This window comes from Aricia agestis, chromosome 18, assembly GCF_905147365.1.
Source record: "Aricia agestis chromosome 18, ilAriAges1.1, whole genome shotgun sequence".
NCBI classification, from domain to species: Eukaryota; Metazoa; Arthropoda; class Insecta; order Lepidoptera; family Lycaenidae; genus Aricia; species Aricia agestis.
The window spans coordinates 7,832,739-7,851,169 of record NC_056423.1 but is presented as its reverse complement, the minus strand read 5'-3'; the positions used below and the strand labels follow the sequence as shown (position 1 = coordinate 7,851,169).

Here is an 18,431-nt window from a genome sequence, read left to right as displayed (position 1 = left end):
CTCACCAGGTGAAGCCATGCTGTCCCCACTGGTAATGTGCGGGCCGCAGGGTCTGGTGTTCCTCAAGCCGGTGACTCTGCGCCTGCCGCACTGCGCCAACGCCGTGCCCTCCCTAGGCCTCACCATCAAGGCCACGGACACGGAGGCCCATCTGAGTACCGACTGGGACCAGATCCACCTCCCAGCTACTACTACACTCAACACTGTTGCGGTTAAAGTTGACCACTTTTAGGTTCATTCCTTTCAGGTGGGTTACGACTCCCACACAAAACTGCGAGTTCGCATCGCATAGCATCGCAATATCATTTTTATTATGAGTTTTGTAGCAGATAGTTGCGATGCGATGCGAATTCGCAGTTATGTGCGGGAGCCCTTAGCCCATGTATTATGTGAAAGCTTCTAGGATATAATATTACTGCAATGTTTTTACGCTAGAGGTAGCATCAGCACATACAGTAAATAAAAAGTTTTGTTCAACGTTTGACAACGTTTCTGTCAATGTATGACGTGTGCAACATGTTGGGTTTTACTATAAGTACAGTCTGTCAAAAAAGTCATGAAATTAAAAAGTGGCAACATCGTAGTGTTATCCCTTTCAAATCAATCTAAGAAAAAGGGGATGACACTACGATGTTGCCACTTTTTAATTTCATGACTTTTTTGACAGACTGTATATGCCAGTGGCGTCCTCTGCTCCAACCTTGCGTAACATTCCCTGTTTAATATTCTGAATATACGCCACGAAGACTTTTAAGTCAAGTATCTTATCTGACGTAATATGGATGGGATCTACGTAACGTTAAAACTACACAGTTCAAACCCAGAAGAGTGTAAAAGACGCTCTAAAGTGTTGATTTGGTGGTCCTAGTATGTTAAATGTTTTGACCAAACTGTGCAGTTCGATCGTTGTATCAAGCGTATTCCACGATTAATGTAAAATTGTAAATATTTACCAAAGTGAACTAATTTGATGGATCAGTGGCTATTGATTGAGATTATGCTTCTTAGTGCCAACTTACCTGAATTAATGTATGTATGTAATTTATGAAAAAAATCGACTTAAAACATAAAAATCTAAATTGGATCTATATATATTTCTAATACTAAAATCGAGTAATATCTTATTAATATTTGACACAACCTTCAGGACCCGACAAGAAGCTGTGCGCAAAAAATTGCTTCCCTTTTTGGGAAGTCGGTTCAAAAGAGATATCTTTTTATGGCAGCATTCTTTTTGACAGGTTTCTGATTGGTTAACCCGACAAACTAGTTTCTGATTGGTCGATATTTAAATAAGGGTTTTATAATCATGCGATTGGCGGTTCTTAGTGGTGACTGGTGCTAGAATTGACAATGGACTTCATATAAGTGATAGTGAAACAGAATTTATTTCAATAGTGAATGTACATTTTTGCCTTATATCAAGATGATTTTTTCCAACTATAAGCAATAAGGGTTCCGTAGGGTATACAAAGGATATTGTTGTGGTATAGGGAACCCAAAAAGGCATGATTTCTATGAAATGTCGAATCTCAGTATACCAATATAACACAGTGATTATTCCCTGTTGATTTACCATAGTTTAGGCTAGTATGTACCACACGTATTAAGGCCCGCATATACGGAGAGGCCGATCCAATCCGGTCGAACTGATGCAGGCCGATATATGCATGAGTCCAGTCAGATCGGCCTGCGATCGGATCGGCCTCTTCGTGTATAGAGCCCTTAACCGACTCCAAAAGGGGGCGGTTCCTGTAATCACTTGGATATGCACATTAAACTTAGGTAATACTTGTTATTAATTAAGAAACGTTACTTAAGCGGGAGTCAAACGTTCGTATAAGTAATCATTGTATATGTTATTGTTACAAATTCGATTTTACCTATGACACGACTATTAAAGTTTTATATCTATGTTGTGTTTGAATTTTCCTTGTACTTGACTAAAGGTGGCTTTTGGATCTTTGCCGCGAGCGACCGCGACCGGTGAAAATTCAAATAAAATGCTACTTTATGATATATAGAATATAAGTGTCATTTTCTACTGACATTTTGGTGGCGACCCACGCTGCTGCCGGCGGCGGCGTAAAAGCTAGTAGGTAGAGTAAAATGAAACCTATCGCCTATGTCATAAAGTGGCATTTCGTTTGAATTTTCGTCGGTCGCGGTCGCTCGCGGCGAAGATCCGAAAGCCACCTTAAGTGTAGCGGAATCCCTTTACTCTCATAACGCAGTGCGACGGAAGACCGACACGACTGGCGACAGATCAAGCGTAGGACCGACTTTTTAGATGCCCATCCGACGCATGGATCATCTTACTTGTCAGACAATCAGGTGATTAGTCTTATCCTACCCAAACTTGGAAATAACACGTTTCGCGGGAATCTAACCAACGACCTCCGAGTCAAGAGCCAAGCTCTATACTAGACCACGGTGGCACTCATTCAAAATTGTTACACACAAGTATGCAAAATAGCCACAATAGGGTTTGTCAATGGTTTCACATATTCTGACCTAAATGTTATTGTTGATATAGAGATTTCCCATCAAGCATATCTTACATCTAACGACTGGCGCCCTAATATCGCGTGCGACATTGACCCACCTGTACTGTAGGGTCAAAGCAAATCGCAGGAAGAGGTTAAAGACGTGCGTTTGTCATTATCATCGAATTATAATTCAAGCTCGAGGCCGTTATTAGTAAACCTAAGAATACTTAATATAATAATAATCATTTATTTGCAAAGAATGTTGTTTACAAAGATCTTATATGTAGTAAGTTTTATACAGTATCAAACATTCTGCTTATGAAGCATGCAAAAATTAATATAAATATTTAGTTATTACAGCGATTTTACAATAAGTTTTCTATACTTGGTTATAATTGTCTTATTAGAATAGCCACACTAATTAATAGATAACAATAGAAAAAGTTGCCTTTACTATCCAGATAAAAAAAAACTATATTTTAATCGACAAATGTTAAATGTCAATGTCAAACAGTAATGGAAAAAAAAATTGTCAAATGGCTCAGTAACTGGTGGTCGCGGGTTCGAATCCCGCCGACGGAACAAAAAGTTTTCAAAGTTCCTGGGGCATGGATGTGTATTAAATATGTGTATCATGTAATAAAAATCTTAAATATATGTATAGTATAAAAGTATTAAGTAAATATATTGCCGTTGTCTGGTACCCGTAACACAAGTCCTTCAGGTACATAGCACGGGGCAGACTGACGTGGTGCGTCCATAGATATTATTATTACTATAAAGATGTATGGGCTGTAACAAGACTAAGTGATGATACTTAGGAAAAGTACACTTAAGAAGGAAGTAGAAGAGCTGCAAGAAATTTTTGTACATGGGCAAATGCCCCAGTGCAGCGTCATAAATTTGTTTATAGAAAAGTTGAAAAAAGTATTTCATTGCTTATACTTTCACAGGGAGCTCATACACAATATACGAACTTATACGTACTCTACAGACTACAAGCGAGTAAATTGCGTTAGTATATTAAATGTCGGTCTTAAATTGCTCAGAAATGCAATGGACCTTAAAGACAATCAGATTCCTAGCAAGTTTGACGTCACTATTGTGTTCGCCCGGCTGAATCCAACATGTGAACTGAAGTGTGTGCGTGCCTTATAATTAAGCTCGACATGTAGATTAACATTATTCTATGCGACATCATCTTGTTCTAAATGAGGAATGTTGATTGTTCTGAACCAGTTTTGGTTAGGAAATCTTATCTAAAGTAAATTTAGCTCGTCATGACGCTGTAATGACTAATGACCCTATTATTCCGTCAATAATAATTGGTCGTCCCTTCAGATCTATTGAATGCTTGCTCTTGTTCTTCAAACTCGTCCAACTGGGACGAGATCTTGTGGGACGAGCCAGACGACCAATGACCCCATTGTAAGTACCCTAAATTCTAGATTCTAGAGTCTAGACTCTAGAGCAGGAGTCACCAAATGGCGGACCGCGGTCCGCATCCAGACCGCCGACCCATTGTGTGCGGACCAAGCATGTTCTGCTCTGTGTCTGCACTGAAGTCTGTTTGTCCGTCTGTTTGTCCGTCTGTCTGTCCATCTGTCTGTCCTTCTGTATGTCCGTCTGTCTGTCTCCAGGCTGTAACTCAAGAACGATAATAGCTAGAGAGTTGAAATTTTCAGAGATTATGTATTTTTGTTGCCGCTATAACAATAAATACTAAAAACAAAATAAATTAAATATTGTAGGGGGGCTCTCATACAACAAACTTGATTTTTCTCATACAAAAAACAATAAAATGTTGAATATCGAACCTTTGCCTGATTTTTTCGTTTAACATCACTTTGGAGAAATTGTTTATAATTATCAAAACTAGCGTATGGTGCAATAATAAAGGGCGTTTTTTTTATTTCTTAGGAAAAATAAAAAATCCTGTATTATTGCACCATTTGCTGGTATTGCTTATTATAAACAAATTCTCCAAGGTAACGATGTACGGTTAAGGCGAGGATAAACCCCAACTTGTTATTCCGTGACTCCCGGTTTACCTAGTTCCAATATAATAACGAAGTGTTAAAATATGAGATATAAAGCGCAATATTTAAAATACCTTAAACCATAAACATTTTAATAAAACGTAATACTTTGGCTGTAATTAATTTACAAACTCACCTCCGAAAAAACTCTATTTCATCGAAATATAAGTATTAACTAGGATAATTATACATTTTATTTGAATAAATTGTTAGTAAATCTATATTAAAACTTCTTTAACCGAACAATTTTGTTTCTTAATATTTATTTCCAAAGATATTAAAAAAAAACATGAAAAATAGAGAAGATCCGCCAGAGTTGTTACAGTTTTATGCTAAGCTAAAATGAATCTTATTGCGATGCGTATACGCTTGGTCTTTGGTTGTGTGCAAGGTTATCGTTTTTGATTGAGGAAAGGTTAGATTTTTAAGGTTTTATTGTTTTTCCATACATTTCTTAAAAATATGAAACAATATACTAAAATACAACACTTTCCTCAAGTTTGCCATATACGATAACTTTCTAGAAGTTATTCCTTACCAGCAACACTATAAATTGATGCAATAGTACAGGTTTTATGTGATTTTTTCTTACCTTCTACCCTCATTAACTTTTTTCTCCCATGGTTTAGAGATTTTTCGTCATACAATAAAATGTTAAACTTTTCAAGCCCTTTCATTTGGCGTATGTCTCAAAGTGCTACATTAGTTTAGACGATATGCCCCCTCCTTCTTTAAAAATTAATTATTAATTATTTATTTTATTTAAATTTTATTTTTAATTATTAAAGTATAAATATAACCAAGTATTTTGTGAACATTTAAGCCTACCTTATGCCATGATAGATATCGAGCAAAAAATTGCAAAAAAAAACCAGTTTGTTGTATGAGAGCCCCCTTAAAATATTTAATTTCTTTTGTTTTTCGTATTTATTGTTATAGCGGCAATAGAAATACATAATCTCTGAAAATTTCAACTCTCTAGTTATTATCGTTTTTGAGTTATAGCTGGAGACAGACAGACGGACAGACAGAAGGACAGACAGACGGACAGACAGACGGACAAACAGACGAACAGACAGATGGACAGACAGACGGTCAGGAAGACGGACAGACATTAAATTCTCAGTATAGGGTCCCCTTTTTACCCTTTGGGTACGAAAACCTAAAAAACACACTCGGCCAATTTTAGAAGCTCATAGCGAGGCAATGATTGGAGATAGATACAAAGTGTAAAGGACAAAGTTGTAGAGAATTTAATTAGCTTTTTTTATGTAGTACAAAAAAATTTCGTACGAAGCACCGTTTATGATGAGTAAGCAAAAAACCAAAAAACGGGACCTTCTTTGCCCCCCCCCTCCATCGGGCTCACCTCGGAGGGGTCAGGACTTTTTGTATGTTTATCTCCTAACTAGTCTAAACAAGGTACCAAAGTCAACATTTCTGCTTTCGACTTTTCCAAGCAGAATCATTCGTTTACTAAGCCTCAATTAACGAATTCCTGATTCACGTTTGCCATTATTACGGTTGATGGCAGATCCGATTTAAACTACTTTTTACTCTATTCCTAAATTTTATTAGGGTTCAAAAGTAGGTAGATACTCAGTAATTACTCTTTTCTTCGACTTAATATAATTTTTTTCTATCGTTCAATATTATTATTCTTTAGGTAGTCATTCAATTTTGTCAAGATCTAAATTAATTCAGTATTTACCTAATATAATTATAATAAGCACAAAAGCTAGATAATATACAGTATTAAATTTAAAAGTAATCACTTTAAAGTGTCTCTAATTTTTGGCTCCAAGTTTTGGTTACGTGAGAAACAATATTGCAAAATCCCAAATTATATACGACCTTTGCAGTTAAACATTATACAGAGAAAATAATTAGGTAGGTACTTAATAATAATTATAATTAGTAGTTTAGAGATAAATATAAACCAACAACAAAATATGTAAGTAAACGACTTCTGTGTGTATTGTCAATTGTGAAATCGAGGCATTATTGTACGAAATATATATCATATACGCATATAAATTTATACGATATTCGGTATGTCTGTCTGTTTGTCTGACTCTATCGAAGGGTAAGATTGTACTAAAAATCCTTGAGTTCCGGGAAAGGACAGGAAAGTTTCACAGCGGGAAAGTCCACGGTTTCTCGCGTGTTCTGCGCAACGCAGTATATACTTACTTAATAGTTTTTCATTAAAATTATGGATTCTACCTAACTCCTGATAAAGTTTCTCATAAACTTTTACAAAAGGCGTATAACGTACAATCATCCACCAAACTATACTGAGTAAAAAAAATTTACTGACGGCCGCACCCAGAAGCATATTATTTTATTGAGTAAGTAAATACTTTAATCTATAATAACGAATTTTACAGAAAACGTATGGAGTTTACCTCTTAATCTTCATTAATTGAAAGTTAAGTAATGGAGAAAACTGTCTTAGTGAGGCCGTAACTCTTCTCAATGTCCTACCAAACATATCAAGCCCATATAATTATGACATCACATATAGAAATTACAAGCTAGATTACTAAAGGCACCGCTCACTACGCCGACCTATGATCAAACAACGTGATCTCACAAAACGAATCCTGACGACAGATGTGATGCATGGCTTTTGGGATCATTTGCATGAGCTAACCAAATTGGAACGTGCATAAATTTATAATTACGTGGTAACATACGTACATTTGTTGCGTAGAAATTAGTACCTATCCTGTCTATTCCTGGGACTCAGACAATCGCAAATCAATTTTTTTTTCAATTCAGTTATTCAGTTTAACTGTTTGGGCGTGAAAAGGTAACAGACAGACACATTTTCGCGTTTGTAATGCGATTAAGATCAGAATAATGAACCAATAAAATGCAAAGAATTAAAAAACCTATTATAAACGCCTTGTTTATAAAATAGAGTACCAAAATTATCGACTTTTAAAATGGAGCATACCTAAATTTCGCTGAGTGTGGGTGTATACTGTATGTGTGTGTTAAAGGGAATTCGGAAAACTACTAATGTGCTGACAAGATCGCAACTTTTTACAAATGTTTTTATCTGAATTTAATACTAACACGTAAGTTAAAGATGATTTTGTCAATACGTTACAATGTAGGCAAGCTAATCCAAAACGACTATCGGCGGCCAGTCACATGTTTCAACATTGTATTATTCACGGATTTAGTAAACAATTGAACAATACATTAATATGGTATCGATTTTTTATTCGATTCTCGCACGACTGACAATCGAGTCTATATGATCAATGGCACGAGACGGCACAATATATAATTGACCTAAACTATGGGAAATATGTAGAATAGATTAGATCTTAAATTGTGGTTACTTTAGAGCTCCTTTGCTAGAATTTCAATATCTAATTTAAACTGGATTGGTTTTAAATGTTTATGTAAAATGTGCAAGTACCACTACATAATACTCGTACTTATACAGGGTGTAACAAAAATAAGTGATAATACTTTAGGGTATGTACGTGTTTCACTTTTGTATGGTTACATTTTCACGCCTAAGCCGCTGAACCGATTTTGCTGAAATTTTGTATAGACATACTTTGTGTCCTGGGATAGGACATATTTTTTTCCTGGAAAAATTTACGGCTCACGATAACGAATTTTGGCATAACGAAGTTGCGGACATCATTTAGTGTTAATAATAATGTATGATATTGAATGTACCGTAACTTCTTGGTGGAAATTCATGTTTCACAGTAATAATATACACTTTTTCCACTTTTATTAATTAACAATTATGTTTTACATGATTTCATCGAAACCGGTCGTGTAAAACATAATTGTTAATAATTAACTTTTATTAATTGTTAATAAAAGTGAAAAAAAGTGTTAATAATAATGCATCAAAGTAATGTGAAAAGAATGAACGTTAATAGACGAACACTATAATTATAATATGCATAATATGCTGGCTTCAAACCAGAAGGGCGCTTATGCCCCTACTTTTCAGGAACTAACAAAAACTTTATATATATAAGTTTTTGTTATTCATCTTTACAACTGAAAATTTGCATATTTCATTTTAACTATTCCAAAACTTCCAATATTGCACTTACATCAGCTATTTTCTTTAAAAAAAAACGTGCTTTTTAAATTCTGGCATGAAGACCGCGATATTTATGCAATCTTGGTGACAATCATGGTTATCAATGTTTAACCAATCCTCAAGCGGCAGCCGGCTGTCGCATAACAATTGAAAATCTATATTGTGTCTGCTATTTCCACGATAGAGGTATTAATGCCCGCCGTAAAGATAATAATTAGGGTCTTTCGAAGATAGAACTCTACAAAATGGAACCCGATTAAGCGCGCCAACCCAATCAAACTTGACACACATATTTTTAATCTTATCTTAAAAAGATTAAACAAATGAGTAATAAATCAATAGAAATGATCATAATCTGTTTAAATAACAACAATATTATATTTTTTTGCTACAAGTATAAAGCAAAATTGACCGGCGCGGTGTGAAATGTTCGCACGTTTCGTACAAAACGGTATTGAGTGATTAAAATTTTATCGATTGTTTGCACAATTTAATTATGGACTAAGATATTTAGCAGGCATTTGAACAAAAAATAAGTCTTAGGGTCAATTCAGACCGCAACGTGACGCGTAGATGCATTTCTAAATTAGTATGGATTTGACAGATTCGCAAGACGTCTCACGCTGACGACATCTGTCAAATCCATACAATTTTAGGTCGCGTCGCGTCGCACCTCGCCTCGTCATGTTGCGGTCTGAACTGACCCTAAGTTTCACTTTATCTTACTCACAAGTAACGCAAGTTATTTTTAGTCAGAATGCAATTCAAATTTTATAATTTTGTGGGATATTTTAGGACCCAAAGAAAGATTTAACCAAGCGACTACTTCGCTTGGTTAAATCTTTCTTTGGGTCCTAAATATATTATTATATATGTTCGTGGTGATTGGTCAGGCAAATGACCACTGACTTAGAGACAAAATATGTTACATACTTAACTGTAATCAAATGAAGAGTTGGAAACATAATAATATAATGTATTGTTGTCAGCTAGTTAATAGTTACGCAGTGTGCACTCAGAAAACCTATTTTATTTTATTTTCGTATATTGGGATCTTCAAACAGTCTTACATGAATATTAGTAAAGTATGCAATTATAATATTTACTAAATGTAAAACCAACAGCGGTGACCACAGATGAATAATTTAGTATAGGAAAAAATAGAGATTAAGGAAGTAGAGAGTAAATTATATAAGTACCTATATAATTAATATAAGGGTATATTTGTGTGTCAATTGTGTGTTAAGTGTGTTTGTTAATAATAGTTAAAATAGTAGTAAAATTAAATCTATACTTCTATACTAATATTATAAATGCGAAAGTATCTCTGTCTGTCTGTCTGTCTGTCTCGCTTTCACGCCAAAACTACCGAACCGATTGTAATGAAATTTTGTATACAGATAGTCTAAAGCCTGAGAAAGGACATAGGCTACTTTTTTACTGGAAAAAAGGGTTGTAAGGTGAAGGGTTTAAAGGTGAAAATACGAAAATTTGTTCAAATTAAGTTAGTTCCAAAAATTCATATTAGATGGCGCCGTGCGTCTCTTACATCGCGCTAACGCTTGCCCAACATCTTTCTATAAGAGATGGTATCATCATACATTAAGTTTTTTTTTTTCGTTTTTTTTCGATTATTTTTTCTATTTTACGTTATTTAATAAGTCTGTACTTTATATTATATACAGTGACGTAACCTTAAACCTATCAATGATAAATAGTTTATGGGTAAAGTTGTGTAATTGGGGGGCTAAATAAGCTTTAAAATTTGGCATAAAATATGAAGTTTAATTTTAAAAAATGAAATATTATGTGCACACTGCACAGCTGTTTTGATTTAAGGGGTACCAGGGTTTTTTTTATAAAAGCTTTTGACACCAATTTTGTTGACATCGCGCGCTATAAACTGAAGTCCACGCGGACGAAGTCGCGGGCAACAGCTAGTTTAGTATAATTGTAAGTGTAATGTTTGTAAATTATTTATTGAAGAGGAATGCAAGGTTTTAATTATTTATAATGTGTAAATTTTTAAGTCTATCTATAAGACATTTTTTATATTTGGCATGTTTGAGAGCAAATATTATATCTATATCATTGAAATTATTATTAAAGTTACGAACTATTCGAGTAATGGGGGATCACATACCTGCGTTGGTTCGGCTAAATGGAATAGCAAAAAAGTTATACTGTTTTCTTGAATGCGATCTAACAGGTATCCTGTAGCACAGTTTGTTAATTAAGAAATTGCAATCGTATTTATTATTACAAAGGTCGTAAAGCATCATTGCTTCCAGTTGTAGACGTCTTGATTTTAGATCAAGTAATTTATGTTTGTCCAGAAGATCGTTGTAGGGAATTCGATTTTTGAAACATTTGTACTGCATAGAAGAAAGGAATTTTTTTGAACGGATTCAACTTGGTCATTGTATTTGTTGTATAAAGGATTCCAAATTGATACCGCATATTCCAATTGACTTCTAACAAGTGATTTATAAATATATAAGTAAGTGGACGGCTTTTGAAAAACAGTAGAAGCTCGCATAACAAAGCCATACATTCTATAGGCTTTCGCTAAGATAGTTTGAATGTGAGTATCTAAATTGATAGCGTGATCCAGGATATTGGAGCTATTAATTGATACACCATGTCCCTACTCTCTAGTCTAGTCTTTACATACAGTTTTTATAAAAGTCGTGGTTTTCGTATGACCTTTAAGTTACAATAAGATAAGGTTTGTTTACATAAGTACGATAAGCACCAAAATGGGCTAACAGATTGGTCAGTTGTCCAAAAAAGATTTACCTTGCGTGGACGCAGCTTTTGAGGGACCATCGCACACTACAGCTTCACGTTTATTTTAATTATTTTATACTTACGGTATCGTCAATCGTCATCATTCATCAATATTGATACTGTATGGATCTTTCTGTAAAAATGAACATAACACCTCCTCCATTTCGAAAGTCGGTTAAAATTGTAGCCTATGTGTTATTCTGATGTATGAGCTATATTATTGTAAAGTTTCATTAAAATCCGTTCAGTACTTTTTGCGTGAAAGAATAACAAACATCCACACATTCAAACAAACAATTTTCGCCTTTATAATATTACGAGCTTTTGCCCGCGGCTTCGCTCGCGTTAAGAAGTATTATTATATACAAACTTTCATCCCCTATTTTAACCCCTTGGAGGTGGAATTGATCAAAATCCTGTCTTAGCGGATGCCTACGTTATAACATCTACCTGCATGCCAAATTTCAGCCCGATCCGTCCAGTGGTTTGGGCTGTGCGTTGATAGATCACTATGTCAATCAGTCAGTCACCTTTGAGTTTTATATATATAGATAAGTAGGAAGTAGGATAACACATGCTTAAACAAATGAATAATAAGTCCCATGTATTTTTTAGGTTTCTGACTCCTATATTTTTTAAATAATACTTGTTAAACAAAGTGGGAGGGCACATTACCATCTTCTCCTATATTAATATATTATAAATACTGCAGATTAAATATAATAACTACAGATATTATGTTTTTGTAGTTGTTACCTCTATAATGTGTTCTGGGGCTTAGGCGAATTTCGTGGCGAGTCACGAAGCGCGGCTCACCTATGACATGTGGTAGGAAATCTCATATTATAATATCATTTGTGAGTTGTATTACCCCATGGAGTATAATACGGTTATATAATAACATTGACCATTATGGCTAATCATTGTTTGGTTTACTACTTTTATTAGATTTCGGACTATTAGGGCACTTTTAATAGTATCGTCGTTATTCGATAATTTCGGTAGTAAAGTTAGAAGTTGAATTAATATATTATTATGGGATTAATCCATCAATCCCCAAGCGGCAGCCGGCTGCCGCATATCAATTAAAAATATATTGTGTCTGCGATGCCCACGATGGAGGTGCTACCATAACGCGTCGCTTAGAGAATATTTGTAGAATACTAAATTAATACCTAATAAAAATTAGTAGTTTCCTTCTAATTTAATATCCTTATTTAATAATAATTAATGGGAAAGATTGTCAGTCAGCCAGTCCTCAACAGAGACCTCTGCAAGCTCCACTGAACCGATTTAGATTAAAATTGTATGGACATATTTTGACTACCGGAGAGAACATAAGATGGCTCTTTACTCAACAAACCTATGTTGTTAAACGAAGTCAACATACAGTCCATTTACAATATCTTTGTTAATCCTCTAATAAGGATTAAGGATATACTTTGAATACAGTATATTACATACATAAATACAGTCCTTTATTAGGATAATGGACTCAATACAAGCTGTATTACTAAACATACATTTATGATGTTCACGTAGTCATTAAGACATTTTTCACTTGTCGCACATCTAGACTTAGCTGTCACGACCTGAGCCCTTATAATGGACTATATGCAATTTACACTCACGATTACTTGCGTGTGAGTAGGTATGTCGATTTGAGTGCAGTCATTGCAAAATATTAGATCAATATTTTCCCAATGAACTTTTTATGACCCATACTAAGTTACCCGTGCAAGTTTCTTACGCCGGTTTTTCTCGCCGGGTTAGTGACGACCTCTGTGGCTCAGTTGGTGGGCTGTTGGTAGCTCAAGCCGGGGGTTGCGGGTTCGATTCCCGCCATGGATCATGGATGTGTATTAAATATGTGTATCATATAGTAAAAATCTTAAATATATGTATAGTATTAAATATATTTCCGTTGTCTGGTACCTGTAACACAAGTCCTTCAGGTACTTAGCACGGGGCCAGACTAACGTGGTGTGAAGCGTTCATAGATATTATTATTATATTATTAGTTCCAGGAGGCCTACTAGGAAACCGTTTTGAGACTCAAACAATCGAATAAGATTGCTGCGTCCTGTTCGTTTGTTACAGTAGGATGCGGCAATCACATTCGATTGTTTGAATCTCAAAACGGCTTCGTGGTACGGCCCCAAAACCGATGGTAGGCAACACGTAGGACGTTCTGAAAATATTTGTTTCTTTATTCAGAAATAAAACAATTTTATGTAATATTTGTCTTAACTAATTGCCGCATTCAGAGACAAACATGAATTACTTAATTTTTATTAAATGCAGATTTTAAAATAGGTCCCATACATTATCTGTCAAATTTTTCATTAAATTCATCATCATTAAACGACTCTGAGATCGGCCGTTAGATTATAATTTAATTCAAAAGATTGTCTGTTTGTACTTTATCAAGTCCCAAAAAAGTTTTTTGTTAGGAAAAGAATTACGAGCGATAGACGAATTTATCCGCTCAAGACGCTGCGAGCAACGTTTACTTTTGGATGTATTGAAAATGTACCTATATATTATCGTTCTGTCTACTCTGATATTATTATATAGAAAATGCAGCTTGACATAAAGTGTCATCGTCAACAAGTGACAGATTAGAATCTAGTTTAAACTAGGTTCTAGTTCAGTGATTCTCAACCTTTTTATACGGGCCACAAACACGTTTTGGTCTTGGTGTCGCAGGCCGCAACAAACATTTTTAGGGTTAAAAAATAACGTTCTTCAAAATCAATGATTTGGAATTGGAAAAAATTTCACAACTTCACGACGACTTTGCTCTATTAACGGTGAACTTCAAAATGGTTTTTCTCGCGGACCACTGAAAAATTTTCATGGCAGGCCGCAGGTTGAGTATAGCTGTTCTAGTTCATCAGACAGCGAGCCAATTTACCTCTTGTCATTTTGACCTACTCTCTATGAATGAACTAAATAGTAAAGGTTACACTTGTTATATCTTACGTCTTTATTATTAAAACATCAATCATTTATAATTATATGTAAGTCATATAATAACAAAGAAATACAGACGGGTTGTCCTGAGGCTAATTTACATACCTATATGTACCTAATTGATGCCTATATTATAAGTAATAATTATTTAAAGCTTTCTTTTTTCTATAATTACCTATTTGGCTTTGCTTACATATTTTGTTTATGGTCTAAACCAAAAAATCATAATATTATGAAAAATAATAATTAATATGAATTAAGTACAAAAAAAATCTGCTTCGTGGTTTGAAAAAAAAAATCAAAAATGCTTCTATGTGACTAGGTATACGGAAAAAGAAGTCACGCTATTTATAAAAAGTAATCTTGTGTTTTTGAATGAATTTCATTTGTACCATATTTCCTAAAAACTGGTCCAGTAGTTGTGCAGCCTAGTTAGCATTTCAATAATTTACAAAGAGATAAAATGTAATACTCTCCATAAAATTAGTGTAGAATTGTGAAACAATGTACATTAAATAAAGTTACAACACCCTTAAATGAGTCATATTTCATCTAAGTAATTATTTTTTATTAACCATTACATATTAGTTCAGTAATTAGTTCCCCAGTGACCACAGATTTGACACTGAACTTGTTTCTGTAAACAAAATAACTCTCAGAATAATTTAAACAACAAAGAAACATTGTTTGTACGTTGAGTACGTTCCTACAATCTACATTATAATAATTACAAAGATAAGATTGAAAACGATTTGCTCAGGTCCTTAACTCTTGAGCAGGGCCGGATTGACCATAGCTATTGTAGTAGGTGCTACGGGTAACGGGCCCTGCGTCCTAGCGTATGACCGTGGTCACCGATTGCCCCAGGGGGTCAAAATATTGTGCGTAGTAAATGTAGTGCATTCGCGTATCATCAGAGAAATAGTTTTTTTTTCATTTGATCCACCAATACATCTCCCGCCTAGAAAACTTGAGATTTATAGAGTAAGATAGGTAAGAATCAAATCAGGTGGCGCTGCACCAGCATTTGCTACGGACATAGCGCAATGTTTAATGGTTAAAATTTTGCTCTGAATTTTGCATGAAGTCTATCTGATGTGTAACATTAGCTGGATGCTTCGTCTAACAATACTAGGGGGAATTTTGAATAAAAGAGACAATTAAAAGCCAAAATGTAGTGCCACGACCTTTATGCTAAAGCTGAACACGACACTGCTTAAGATTTCCTTCCAGCTGATTTTAAACAAGGATTGTTTAATATCAGCTGGATTCATTTAACAATATTAGGCAGAACATTAAAGGCGCCAAGGCGCCAAAATTTGCTATCTAACTGATTCCGCCACTGTTTTAAATTTGCATTTCCTTGGAAATCCTTGTTTAAAATTCGCTCTGAATTTCGCATAAACAGTCTATCTGATGTTACATCAGGTGGATGCTCCGTTTTACGTTTAACAATATTAGGGGAATTAACGAGCTCACATGCGCGGGGCAAAGTTGACGTTGCGCAGGCGCATGCAAGCGGTGACTCGGTGAGGTAACGTGATGGATCGTCGTTATGTGGAACAAAAAGGATTTGTAGATGTCCTATTAATGCTCTGCTCGGGACATAATGAGATAGTTTTGAAGTCGAATGTTCTAAAAACACATTTCTAAACGCAATAAAAATTTCGATGATATATCATACTTAATCATAGTTCTTTCTGATTGAAGATTTTGATCTGTGCACTTCCGATTAGGAACATAGTTCAATCGCTCCTCGATCCTATAGCTTAGAATAATCTAAGCCTTAGATTATCTAATTCTGATTGAGATAATATTAGAAAGTTTTTTTAACCGCAAGGCGACTTGCCTGAAATTAGACTGTTTCGATAGGTTTGAATTTTAGAAATATAGTTTTTCCCTGGAATTCAATCCCCGCGCGATAAGCTATGTTGCGGTTATCTAGTCGCTGATTTTTGCGGCAAATTATCTCTGTCATATGAATTATAGGCTTTACCTATCTAATTCTCCGTCAAAGCCTTCATCGTTATAATGATAAATTGGTAACACGATCATTTTGAAAATAGCTGTTAAATACGAGACGTTAGAGTTTGTTTTAGGATAACACAGTGTTGAGGGTGTTTAAATTTACTCTTTATTGTTAGGTTCTAAGTTAGTAATTATTTCTATTATGAATCAATTTCAATCAGGAGGATATTTAAATGCTCCTATGATCGCTTTAAAGGACATTTTAATAGCTGGTGGATATTTAAGTACTTTAGGCAAACTAATAGTAGTGTACTTATAGAAGTAATAAGGCATAAAATAATACAAATATCGACGCCCCCACCGAATAATCGGACAATCGTAAAAATGAAAATGTTCAGGAGAGCCGAAAAACTGATTTTTGTTAATAACTCCGTCAAAAAAATAGCATCAAAGACTTTTTATATCTCAAATGAAAGCTAATTTTTTGCCTATCTTGCTATCTTAACAATATTTAATTATTACCGAAGGTTTTTTTTAAATAAAGCAAAACGCAACTTATCGTTCTGGAGTAGGTCAAGCTCTGATCATTATTGTCTATTGCATGATTATTCGGGTAATTTTGCATTTCAACTTCAATAAAATGCACATATAACATCTCATTGCAATATTATTCGGGGAAATTGTTTGGGATAAGAATATTGGTAAACACCTATTACTTTACTATTCGGTGATTAAAAAATATTGTACACTTTATAATTATAGTCATTGTCGTTTATTCCAATGATTTTATACTATAGGTAAAATAAAAATAATATGTATTTTTGTTTTAATACATTCATTATTTGATGACATAAATGGTATTCTTGCAATCGAAACAGCTCTTGGTTAAAAAAAAAACACTCTGGAGACTGGCTCTATCATTTTAATAGTACTTATAATCATTGCAGTTAATTAAAATGTTAATCATAACCCTCATCGCCACCGGAGTACCAGAGTTGGTGTCACAATAATCAATATCATATTATGTTCTAATAAAATGAATGATAATGGCAGGAAATTGCTTTAGACAGTCTTCCGAGAGCATCATAGGCCTTTCTTATATGACGGTGCTTTAATCGTTGACTTCTGTCTACTTCGTAATACAGTTCAATGTAATCAGGATCAAAACTATGTTAAAAGCTTCTCAAGTTACAATACAATACAATATTCACATAACACACTATAAAAGCACATCGTATAGTAGCTAGCAATCGCATTCCTAATTAAATACTGAATTGGGTCCCATTAGGACCTGCAGGACAACTTCCACGAATAATGTTTGACTGTCTGACAGCTGTTTGCAGGCGTGAAACTGTAACAAGTGCTGTCGTTACAGTTTTAAGCACTTCTTAGGCGTCTTTGCGAAAGAAGAAGATATCTAAATACGTTCTCGTTAATTTGTAACAGATCTCGCTGCTTATCGGTCACGATTAGTTTATTTTGTAGCAAGTATTGCCCATACATCCTTGTTTGTCAGAAAACCCGCATGTGGAAAATCGAAACAGATTATGATTATATATCCTGAAAACTGAAGAAGACGGATTCCTACAATAGCCGTAAAGTATAAAATAAAAATATTAGCAATGTACATAATTTAACGAATATTAGGAAGGACTTTACCACTTGATGTCTTCCAAAACGACCGCTGGTCGTTCTTACGTCTATGACGACTTAAGACATCCAAATAAGCTAGCCAGGGACAGTCAGACATTATTATTTTTTTTATGAAGAAAGTCTTACAATTCCTGACTCTTGGGTCCTGTCTTCTGCGATGACTGATCTGATGCTTGTCTGAGACTGGATGCTGGAGGTGAGTCGACTGAGATGATCACCGCGATATGATGGTCGTCCGACTCAGATTCTACAAGTTGTCCAAAATAAAACCCAACCAATATGCCTTTACGCCCCAAAGGTGCACCGAAGATGCCCTCTATAGGTTATTGAACCACATCAGAAAGAAGAGAGAGAAGGAGAAAATTTCTGTTGTGGTATCGCTGGACACAGAGGGGGCCTTCGACAATGCTTGGTGGCCAGCTATACAGG

The 18,431-nt window shown here is 34.8% G+C and overlaps 1 protein-coding gene and 1 long non-coding RNA gene across 12 annotated transcripts in view; one reads left to right on the top strand and one right to left on the bottom strand.

The window, feature by feature from the left end:
- LOC121736135 (tight junction protein ZO-3) overlaps positions 1 to 444 on the top strand; it is a 115,996-nt gene extending 115,552 nt beyond the window's left edge. For 9 of the 11 annotated variants that reach the window (XM_042127199.1, XM_042127197.1, XM_042127204.1 and 6 more), the window contains one exon: positions 9 to 444. In XM_042127199.1, coding sequence (XP_041983133.1) covers positions 9 to 232 — 224 coding nt within the window. In that variant the 3' untranslated portion in view covers positions 233 to 444. The remainder of the gene's footprint in view (positions 1 to 8) is intronic. The other 2 variants (XM_042127206.1, XM_042127205.1) reach the window with 2 other exon arrangements.
- The window catches only part of LOC121736160, a 326,212-nt gene that overhangs the window by 250,831 nt on the left and 56,950 nt on the right, over positions 1 to 18,431 (bottom strand). The window lies entirely within an intron of this gene.